Source organism: Sylvia atricapilla, chromosome 25 (genome assembly GCF_009819655.1).
Source record: "Sylvia atricapilla isolate bSylAtr1 chromosome 25, bSylAtr1.pri, whole genome shotgun sequence".
Taxonomy (NCBI): Eukaryota; Metazoa; Chordata; class Aves; order Passeriformes; family Sylviidae; genus Sylvia; species Sylvia atricapilla.
Genome location: NC_089164.1, coordinates 2,592,968 through 2,604,386, shown reverse-complemented (window position 1 = coordinate 2,604,386; position 11,419 = coordinate 2,592,968). Strand labels below are relative to the sequence as shown.

Below are 11,419 nucleotides of genomic sequence, written 5' to 3'. Positions count from 1 at the left end.
GATGGCCAAGCTCACTCTGCTCACCGGTGAGTGCTGCTGCAGCCCGGAGCTCTCTGCCCTCCTGCCCAGGGCTGGGGGCTCTGCCACTGTCACTGTGCTGCCGGGACAGGGGCTGGAGGGATAAAAATGCTGCTCTCTCTTTTCTGTCAGGGGTTTCACAATTTCCTTTGGGGAGGGAGACTTCTGCTCTTCAGTGTTGGTGTGGCTGGGGATCTGTTCTGCTTTGAACATGGACAGAGTGGATTGCAGGCTAGAACTGAAATGTGCTTTCTAACTCAAATCTAAAAGTCAAATTACTGCTTTGGGCACCTGTTTGGGTTGTTTTCTATGCTTTTACCTGAAATCATTTGTCAAATTTCACCTGAAAGGCTTGGGCCATCTTTAGCCAGTTCTCTAGAACACCTCCTGTGCCTCAGCGTGGGCTCAGAGCCCCGCAGAGGAGCTTTGCATTTCCCGGGCAGGGAGTGACCGTGCGCTGTCCCTTGTTCCCCCAGGGCTGGCCGTGCTGCTGCTGAACGCCCACGTCGGTAGGTGCTGCTGGCGCCGAGCGGGCGGTGCCGGGGCCGGGCGCTGCCTCCCGGGCAGGACGGGCCCGTGCGGGGCGCCGAGCCCGGGGCAGGAGCCGAGGGGCGGCGGCCCCGAGCCCGGCCCCGGCCCGGAGGAGGAAGGCGCCGGCGGCGGGGCCGTGTCGGGGAGCCCGGCGGGGCCCGAGGGATGCCCTTTGGCCGCTGCCCTTCGGCCGAGCTCCTGCCCCGCCCGGGGAGCCGAGCCCCGGCCGTGCCCGGGGGGATGCTGTGCCCGAGGGGCCGCGCTGTGCCCGGCCCGCTGCAGCCCCTCCGCTGTGTCCCCGCAGGCACCGCCTATGTGCTGACCTGTTACTTCACCAACTGGGCCCAGTACCGGCCCGGCCTGGGCAAGTTCACCCCCGAGAACGTCGACCCGTGCCTCTGCGACCACCTGATCTACGCCTTCGCCGGCATGAACAACAACGAGATCAGCACCTACGAGTGGAACGACGAGACCCTCTACAAGTCCTTCAACGGCCTCAAGAACCAGTGAGTGCCGGAGCCTCGGGCACGGCCGCTGCTCCCTGCGGGCGCTTCCCCGGCATTCGGCCTCGGGGACAGCGGCTCGGGGCGAGGGATGCTGAGGGAAGAGCCGGAGAGACACGGGCAGGGTGTGGCAGGGTGTGGCCGGGCGGGGCAGGGTGTGGCAGGGCGGGGCGGGGCGGGGCAGGGCGGGGCAGGGTGTGGCGGGGCAGGGTGTGGCAGGGTGTGGCAGGTTGTGGCAGGGTGTGGCAGGGTGTGGCAGGGCGGGGTGACATCCCTGTCCCCTGAGCTCGGGGACAGCCGCTCGAGGTCCTGAGGACAGGCAATCACTCGGGGTCCGGCCCCTTCCCGTGCAGGAACAAAGACCTGAAGACCCTGCTGGCCATTGGAGGATGGAATTTCGGCACCCAGAAGTGAGTTCAAACCACGCCCTGCCCTAAACGGCAACGCGGAGAGAGAATGAGAGCTGAAGGGGCTCCGTGGAAACCCCCCCTGTCCCCTGCTCTCCTTGCCCAGGTTCACCACCATGGTCTCCTCTCCTGAGAACCGCCAGACCTTCATCAAGTCCGTCATCAAGTTCCTGCGGCAGTATCAGTTTGACGGGCTGGACCTGGACTGGGAATACCCCGGCTCCAGGGGCAGCCCTGCCCAGGACAAGGCTCTCTTCACCGTCCTGGTTAAGGTGGGCTTGGCTCCGCGCCTGTGAGCCCTGGGCAGCTGCAAAGGCCCATCGCAGAGCCCCCAGCTGATTGCTGTGCCTTGGATCCCTCAGGAACTGCTGGAAGCCTTCGAGCAGGAGGCCAAACAGAGCGGCCAGCCCCGGCTCATGGTCACCGCTGCTGTGGCTGCCGGACTGTCCACCATCCAGGCCGGCTACGAGATCGCTGAGATTGGCAAGTGAGTGCCAAGGTCTGGGGTCCATGGTGGGCTCTGAGGGGTTTCCTGGAACGCTGCAGTGAAGGAGCCCCCGGGGGAGCCCCACGAGCCGGGGCTGGGGGTCACTGGGCACCCTCGGCTCTGGTGCCTCAGGTGAGGACACAGCCCCCGGTGCCCACAGGTACCTGGATTACATCCACGTGATGACCTACGACTTCCACGGCTCCTGGGAGAGGAACACTGGCGAGAACAGCCCCCTGTACGCCGGCCCTGCTGACACCGGGGACTACAAATACTTCAACGTGGTGAGTGTTGGTGTGGGGCACTCCCCGGGGGCTCCGAGCCTTGCTGGCTCCCCGAGGAGCCGTGCAGGAATCCAGCCCCCCAGACGGCAGCCGGGACTGCAGCGGGGCTGGTTTCTTGCAGGAATACGCCATGAACTATTGGAAGAGCAACGGTGCCCCCGCCGAGAAGCTGCTGGTGGGATTCCCAACCTACGGAAAGAGCTTCACCCTGCAGAACCCATCCGACACCTCCGTTGGAGCCCCGGCATCCGGCCCTGGCCCCGCTGGGCCCTCACCAGGGAGGCTGGAACTCTGGCTTACTACGAGGTTTGCCTGCTCCCGTCACATTCCTCTCTGCAGCCATTGGGAGGAAGTGATCAGGGAGCTCCCAGGGAGTTTTCCGCACGGCTCAGACACAAAGCTCTCCCTGGAGTCGCTGGGAAGGAGCAGTGTGCTCCGGAGCAGGGAACGACACAAAACCAGAGCATAAAGCCAAGCAGCAGCAGAGGGCTTTTCCCTTTTTGTGGATAACAATCCTGCTTCCTTCTCCTAGATCTGCAGTCTCCTGAGCTCCGGAGCCACCCAGGCCTGGGATGAACCCCAGGACGTTCCCTACGCCTACAAGGGCAGCGAGTGGGTCGGCTACGACAACGTCAAGAGCTTCGGCCTCAAGGTCTGGGGGCGGCTGGGCCGGGGCCGGAGCCTCCCGTGGGCTCAGCTCCGGGGGCTCAGCGGGATTTCCCTCCCCACAGGTGGATTGGCTGAAGAAGAACAGCTTTGGAGGCGCCATGGTGTGGGCCCTGGACATGGATGACTTCACCGGGGAGTTCTGCAAGGAAGGCAAATACCCGCTGATCTCCAGCCTGAAGAAGGGCCTGGGGCTGCAGAGCGGCGGTGAGTGGCTCCAGGCAGAGCGGCGGCAGCTCCTTGCCGGAGACTCCCCGAATTCCTCGGGAGCTGTGGGAGGGATGAAACGCTTCCAACCCTTTCCGTCTGGATTCCAGACTGCCTTCCCCGCTGCTCCCATCCCAGGCTCCCAGCGCCACCAGTGGGAGCCGCTCCTTGACGGAGCCTCCCCGGCTCCCTGTGGCCGTGCGGGGGTTTGAAAACGCCGGGCACAGGCAAATAAACCTTGTCCCGCTCTGAATCCTTGTCCGCAGAGTGCGTTCCCCCCGCCGAGCCCCTGCCGCCCGTCACCGAGGCTCCCCCACACCACCAGCGGCGGCTCCGGCGGCTCCGGCGGCTCCGGCTTCTGCGCCGGGAAACCCAACGGCATCTACGCCGACCCCGACAACAGCAGGAACTTCTACAGCTGCCTGAACGGCCACACCTTCGTGCAGAGCTGCGAGCAGGGCTGGTCTTCGACGCCGCCTGCTCCTGCTGCAACTGGCCGCAGTGAGCCCGGCCCTGGGCGGCCACTGCGCCCCTCGGGTTTCCTTGTGTGCGATAGTGAGCGTTCAATAAAGCTTTCTCCAAGCACTCCTCTCTTTTTTTTGGGCTGTTTTCATGCTCTCGGCTCTGCTGGAGCCCGTGGCTGTTACAATTCCCGACAGCAGGTGTCGATGTTGGCTGCGCTTCTTCCCGGCCGTGGAGGGATTCCCAGGAGTTTTCCGGCAACATTCGCGGAAGAAAAGTGGCCGCAGGCCGGAGAGCTGAGGTGTTGTTCCTCTCTGTTCAGTCACATCGAGATTCGGGGTGAAGAGGAATTTTTCGGGTTTTTTTAATAGAAATGAGCACTTTGTCCTTGCCGTAGGTAAAACCCAGGATAAAGGCAGTTTTGTTTCTCCAGGGTTTTGAAGCCTGTGGAGACAGGAATCATGGAATCCCAGACTGGATTAGAAATGACCCTAAAGCTGGTCCTGGGCAGGGACACCTTCCACTATCCCGGGCTGCTCCAAGCCGTGCCCGATCCCATCTTGTCACCAGCCCAGGGGCACCTTGGGCACCTCCCGGGATGGGATTCCACCTCCCCACGCTCTCTCCGTGCCCAGCAAATATCTGGCAGCTGCTTTGGATCCGATTCATGGCCAGAAAGTTTTCAAATCCTTCCAACTCCCTCCTCTCCAAGGTACCAGGACTTGGGCAGGAGATCCCTGGAAAGCTCCAGGAAAGCTCCTCTCTCCCCGAGCACCAGCAGCTCAGGGCACAGGGCTCTGTTTTAAAGCTCTTTCCCCCCAGTCCCAGCTCGTCATTCCGCTGTTCCCACCTTGCCCTGGCATTTGATTTCCCTTCTCTCCACAGCTCATGGAAGAGGCTCTGGTTTCCGGCCCTCCCCTGCTCCTGGCAGAGATTCCTGCCTCCCTCATTCCCAGGAATACCAGCTCTGACTCACCCCCATTACGAAATGCTGCAGCCATTCCCGCCCCTGCCGCTCCTCCAGGGTCGTTTGGTCACCTCTTGACCCCGGGGATATTTGATGAGCACTCAGGATAGTTTTTTTCCCATGAGGATTCCATGCGGTGCTGCCATCCCTCAGTGCCCATTCCTCCCAGCTTTCATCATTCCTCGTTTTCCCCGGGCTCTGAGCTGCCGTCATCGGTCTCTGGAAACAAACCCCGAGCCTCTGCGCTGTTGTGAAACTGCTCCAGCTCCTTTCTTGACCTTCCTGTTCCCCAAATAACCCTGGCTCTGCTCTGCTGGCATCTCCCTGACATTCCTGGAGCTCAGCATCGCCTTCCCCGGGGGGTGATGAACTCCAGGGAGCTCCAGGGAATGAGCTGCAGATCCTTCCACCCATTCCAAATCAATCCCAAAGTTATTCCAGGCTTTCAGACAGATTCCCAAATCCTTTCCCTGCATATAACCATCTCCATGCTCGGCACAGGTGGGAAAAAGGACTCCAGAAGTGCTGGATTTACAGGGATGAGCAGGCACATGGGGGTTGTTTTGGCTCAGGAAAGAGCTCCTGATAATTGGAGCTTCGTTTCACTGGATTTTCCTTTATTTCTTTAACGGCCTTATGTTGCATGAAAATGTTATTTTTTTTTTTTTTATATAGCCCGATCTCTTAAAAATTGGATTTATCAAAGCGTGTAATCTCACCCAAATCCATTTAGGATCGGTAACGCATCTCCCAGCCTGAACTAATATTGTTATTTAGGAAAAACAACATCAACCCTGGGCAGATCCTGAACTAATATTGTTATTTAGGGTTAAAAAAAAATCAACCCCAGGTAGATCCTGAACTAATATTGTTATTTAGGAAAAACAACATCAACCCCAGACAGATCCTGAATTAATATTGTTATTTAGGGAAAACCATCAATCCCAGGTAGATCCTGAACTAATATTGTTATTTAGGGAAAAAGATCAACCCTGGGCAGATCCTGAATTAATATTGTTACTTAGGAAAAACAACATCAACCCCAGGTAGATCCTGAACTAATATTGTTATTTAGGGGAAAAACATCAACCCTGGGCAGATCCTGAATTAATATTGTTATTTAGGGAAAAGGATCAACCCCGGGCAGATCCTGAATTATTTGTTATTTAGGGAAAAGGATCAACCCCGGGCAGATCTGACCTGCCTCCCGGCCAGGATTCCACCTGGCAGCTCCCCCCATGGAGCAGAACCTGTTTTCCAGCCTGGAAATTCCCATCACCCACAGAGGGAGCACCAGAATGCCCCGGACTGGGCAAACGGAGAACTGGGGGTTAATCACCATCCCCCAGCCCGGGGATGTGGGGAGTGATATCCCGTGTTTAATTGTTCTTCTTTCGGAAGGTTTAGACCTCCCCAAGACCTTGGAATCACCTCCCGTGTCCCCCTGAAGCCTTCCTGGGATGCTCAGCCCCATCTCAGCTCATCTAATTACAGCTTAAACTCTTCTGGGGAGGCAACATCTGCCCATTCCCCGTTATCCGCCGTTTCCCCAGCTCCAGAAACCGGAGCCATCTGGGCAGGGAAGGTGGATCAGCTTCCCATGAAACATTTACGCCACACCGAGGCAACTGTTGCTGAGACAACCCAGCTGATCCCGCCTTTCCAACATCCACTCTGCAAAAAAACAACCCCAAAACCCAACAAAAACAAAAAACAACAAAAAAAAGGGGAAAATAAAATTAAAAACGAGTTGTGGATCATCACATTCCCCCAGCCCCGGGGGTGTGAACTCCTCATTCATTTCCAATCCACAAATTCCCGCTGGCCTTAAAAAAAAAAGGATTTTTAATAAATTTAATGACATTTTGAGCAACCAAAATAGCCTTTAAATAAAACATTCTCTGCTGGAGCAGATGCCCTTCAACCTCCCTAGCTTAAATAGCTCAGGAGTCAGGCTGAGGCCCCCGAGGTCAGCTTTCCTGAGCGGGCTTGGATGGGACCCTTAAGTTGGGCAGGGACATATCTCTGTCCCCACGCGCGTCAGCCACTCGGCCTCGTTGGAAACAACAAAACATTTCCCTTCCAAATCTTGGCTGTATCGGGTTTAGTCTCCATCCTTTAGCCCTGCAGGAATTTTTGGGACAAATATCCGTCCCCTCACCAGTGTGTTAGGGCAGCAGAGGGCCTAAAAACCTGCATGGATTAAGGAATGAAGCAGAAATTGGGGAATATTTGAGCGGGAAGGTTCAAAAAATATGGCTTTGAGGTGTGAGGAGGTTTATGGGGCCACGAAATTCCGCTCCTGTGTTCAGTGTTGAGCTCTCAAGGGGAATGGAGCTGGAGGAGGATCTGGAAAGGATCCAGAGGTTCTCTGGAAGAGCCTTTCCTTCGTGAGCTCACGGAAACAGGAGTTTCCTACCCCAGGACCTTTGGGGTCTTGTCCAAGCCAGCCCAGTCTGGGATTCCGGGAGCAGATTCCTGGAATTACTGCAGCCAGAGAGGGAAAGCCCAGCAGGCCCAGAGCTGAAAGGAATAAAAGTGAAATTCCTCAAAGAACTCCCAATTAGCTCAATGCTCCGGGCTGTGCTGGGATGTGTGCGAATCCCAAAGCCAGAGAGAGGGAACTGCCCGGGATTCATCTGTAATTCCAGGTTTTCACTGCTCTGGGAAAATCCAGAGAGGCCCCAAGGGTTTGGAGTGGAGAGGAGGAGCTGGAAGTGGAATTTCTTATTTCTTGGAACAGCCAGTATTTTCCTTCATGGATCAGACCGAGGGAGAGGCTTCCCTTCCTTTATTATTTATTTATTTTATTTATTTTATTTTATTTTATTTTATTTTATTTTTTATATTTTATTTTATATTTCCTGCTTCAGAGAAATGAACACCTCCTGGTCCTGTCCATAACTGGGACACGGAACAGGACCCATTTTCCTGCTGACAATTCCTTATTTTCTACCAGGAAAAACCTCCAATTCCCAGGATTGGATTTCTCCCATTCCTTCCTCATTTCCAGGCTGGATTCATCCCTCTCTCTCAGACATCCCTGATATTCCTTTTTCTTTGTCTTCTGCCTGCTCTTTTATTTCACCCACAGGGAAGTGAACAGCCCCTGGTCCTGTCCATAACTGGGACACGGAACAGGACCCGTTTTCCTGCTGATAACCGAATTTTCTGCTAGGAAAGACTCAGATTCCCGGGATTGGATCTCTCTCACTCCTCCCTCACTTCAGGCTGGATTCAGCCCCTTTTCCACATTGCTGATACTCCTCTCCCCTTTTTCCTCCTCATTGTGCTGATGGTTTTTTCCCCCTTTTTTCCTGCTGATAACCGGAATTTTCTGCCTATTTTCATCCTGTTTTTCTGCCAGGAAAGACTGAGATTCCTGGGATTGTATTTCTCCCATCCCTCCATCCAACCATCAACAACAGGCAGATCCTGAATTAATATTGTTATTTAGGAAAAACAACATCAACCCCAGGCAGATCCTGAACTAATATTGTTATTTAGGGGAAAAACATCAACCCCAGACAGATCCTGAATTAATATTGTTATTTAGGAAAACACAACATCAACCCCAGGTAGATCCTGAATTAATATTGTTATTTAGGGGAAAACATCAACCCTGGGCAGATCCTGAATTAATTTGTTACTTAGGGAAAAACAACATCAACCCCGGGCAGATCCTGAATTAATTTTGTTATTTAGGGAAAAGGATCAACCCCGGGCAGATCCTGAATTAATTTTGTTATTTAGGGAAAAGGATCAACCCCGGCCAGATCCTGAATTAATTTGTTATTTAGGGAAAAGGATCAACCCGGGCAGATCCTGAATTAATTTTGTTATTTAGGGAAAAGGATCAACCCCGGGCAGATCCTGACCTGCTCCCGGCCAGGATACTATCCCTCCTCACTTCCAGGCTGGATTCCTCCCCCTTTTCCATTCCTCCCCCTTTTTCCTCCTCATTGTGCTGCCAACCTCCAGCAGGAGCCTTTTCCATCCGCGGGGCTCCAGAGGCTCTCCCGGGCTGGAATCCCGATGGAATCTCCAATTTTGGAAGCGCTGCTCCAGTGCCCTCCGTGGGAGGTTTTTTTGGCTCTGACGTCACTTGTTTTTTGGAGCTCTCCCCGCCGCCGGTGACGTCAGCGGTGCCGCGTCAGGAGGAGCCGGGGGAAGCGCTGCCCTTTTTGGGAGCGAAGCGGCGGGGTTTTGGGATGGGGAACAGCTGGAACAGCTGGGCTCCGTCAGGAATTCCGCACCCGCAGCTCCGGGGATAAACACTGCGCCTTCGTTTTCTTGGTTTTTTTTTTTTCTTTTTTCTTTTTTTTTTTCTTTTTTTTTTTTTTTTTTTTTTTTTTCCTTCTTTTTTTTTTTTTTTTTTTTTTTTTTTTTTTTTTCTTTTCTTCTTTTTTTTTTTTTTTTTTTTTTTTTCTTTCTTTTTTTTTTTTTTTTTTTTTTTTTTTTTTTTTTTCTTTTTTTTTTTTTTTTTTTCCTTTTCTTCTTTTTTTTTTTTTCTTTTTTTTTTTTTTTTCTTCTTTTTTTTTTTTTTTTTTTTCTTTCTTTCTTTTTTTCTTTTTTTTTTTCTTTTTTTTTTTTTTTTTCTTTCTTTTCTTTTTTTTTTTTTTTTTTTTTTTTTTTTCTTTTTTTTTTTTCTTTTTCTTTTTTTTGTTTTTTTTTTTTTCTTTTTTTTCTTTTTTTTTTTTTTTTTCTTTTTTTTTTTTTTTTTTTCTTTTTTTTTTTTTTTTTTTTTTTTTTTTTATTTTTTTATTTTTTTTCTTTAAAAAGGGGGATAAAAAAAGGGAGGTAAAAACATACATGGGATGAAAATTAAAGGAGATAAAAATTAAAGGGGATTAAAATTAAAGGGAGATAAAAATTAAAGGGGGATAAGAAAGGGATTAAAAATAAAGGGGAATAAAAATAAATGGGGTTTAAAAGGGGATAAAAGAGTGGGATAAAAAAGAGGAGTAAAATAAAAGGGACTAAAAAAGGGAATAAAAAACTGGGGACAAAAAAAAGGGGACTAAAATTAAAGGGGGCGAAAAATAAAGAGGAATTAAAAAGGAATAAATATAATTAAATAAAGAGGATAAATAAAGAGGATAAATAAAGAGGAATTAAAAAATAAAAGGGGTAAAAGAGGAGACATAAAAGAAGAGGATAGTAAAAAAAGGAAGGGGACAAAAAGTGGCAGGCCACATCAGAGCACTGTGGCAGTGCTGTGCTATCCCCAGAGAAATTTTACACAAATATTTGGGAATCTGAACGCTTCCCAAGGAGCCTCTGGGCCGCGCTGAAATCAAACCCCCACCGGAGTTCCTCAAAAAAATCCAAATCCAGGGCAGAGCCCCTCCTTCCCTGTGGCCGCTGGGGAAAGAAGGCAAAACCCTGCTCTTAAAAACCAAATAAATCGGCAGAAAGTCAAGAAATCAGCAGAAAATAAAAGGATCAGCAGAAAATAAAAGGATCAGCGAGGGAAAAAAAAAATAAAATAATCAGATTACAGATCCAGGTGGAGCTGGTGGAAGCACAGGGATATTGGAGATGTCGCCTGGCTGGAAAATCCCTTTTTTTTTTAATTTTTTTTTTTTTTTTTTCCAACCTGGAGAGATCCAAAAGGGAGGATGACACCACACCGGATCTCCTTTGGGTGCTGGGCACCCGCTGGGCAGGGCGAGGAGCAGGAGCTTCTCACCTTGGGCCAGATGTGGTCAGAGCCTTGGTTTTTTGTCGTTTTTTTTTTTTAATCCACGTGTGCTTGCCTTCCTTTGCATAGCCCCAGAGTCATCAGGCGTAATTAGGGTAATTACGCCGAGTTTTAGCAGCCCGCAGAGTAATTGGGGGGCAATTTTTAGCCTCGCCGGGGCGTTTTGAAGAGCCCGAGGTGATTTTCCTGCTCGAGGTCTCAGCTCAGGTGACACCTTTGAAGGGGACGTCGTTGTGCTGCTGGGATGCGGCTGGAGGAGAATTCAAATTTTTCAATTTTTCCCCTTTACTTCTTGTTTTAAAAAAATAAAAAAAGGAATTTTGTCTCTTGTGTCAAATGAAACCTGAGGGATGGGTGGGAAAGATCCAGGTTGGGGTGGGACACAGCAGGACTCGGAGCTGTCACCCCACGGGGGACAATTTAAGGTTCATTTTGTCCTCCCTCTCCCGGGTTGGGTGAGAAATTCCAGCCTGGCTCTGAGAAACCTTCCAAAAATAATAATAAGAATAAAAAAAATTTTAAAAAATTGGGAAAACACCTCCTTGAGTGTTTTTGTTTGCCAGTTCTGCAGATCCCTTTTTACATCCTTCTCTGGGAGACAAGAGGCACCTCCCTGGGTTTTTTGGGGTATTTTGGGGTATTTTGGGGTGTTTTGGGGTATTTTGGGGGTATTTTGGGGTATTTTGGGGTATTTTGGGGGGTATTTTGGGGTTTTTTTTGGGGTATTTGGGGGTTTTTTGGGGTATTTTTTTTCCCAGTTTTTCCAGCTTCCTCCGAGGCATTTTGTCCCTCCCCTGCCTGAGGAGTGGACTCCGCTCAACACCAAAATTCCTGGGGCCGCTCAGATCCTCAGCTCTAAATCCGGAGCCTCATCCAGGGAAATCTGAGCCCCTCCCTGGCGGAAGGTCAGCACCTGATCCGGAGTCACCTGAGCGCCGGGAAGGGCAAAATCCCCGGCTGGGGTGGGAAAAATTCCAGCAGGAGGGAGGAAAAACCTTTCTGGATGTGCTTGGAGCAGGGGGAAAAAAGGGGAATCAGCTCCGGGGTGAGGAAATTCTCTGCTCCAATCCACAGGGAAAATCGGGGAATTTCATGCTTTTCTAGAATCCTTAAAATCCTTTAAAATCCCAGTGGGTTTACTCTGCTGTACTTGGAGCAGGGAGAACAAAGAGGACTCAGCTCC

The 11,419-nt window shown here is 51.4% G+C and overlaps 1 protein-coding gene across 1 annotated transcript; it reads left to right on the top strand.

The window, feature by feature from the left end:
* On the top strand, window positions 1–3,688 carry LOC136371713 (acidic mammalian chitinase-like). The gene is given in 14 exon segments (XM_066335978.1): window positions 1–26; window positions 495–527; window positions 854–1,055; window positions 1,406–1,462; window positions 1,566–1,731; window positions 1,822–1,946; window positions 2,107–2,230; window positions 2,352–2,499; window positions 2,502–2,536; window positions 2,763–2,882; window positions 2,962–3,103; window positions 3,370–3,418; window positions 3,420–3,562; window positions 3,565–3,688. Coding segments are annotated over 14 exon segments (1,413 nt in total). The 5' UTR covers window position 1; the 3' UTR covers window positions 3,609–3,688.
* Window positions 3,689–11,419: the final 7,731 nt, after the last annotated feature.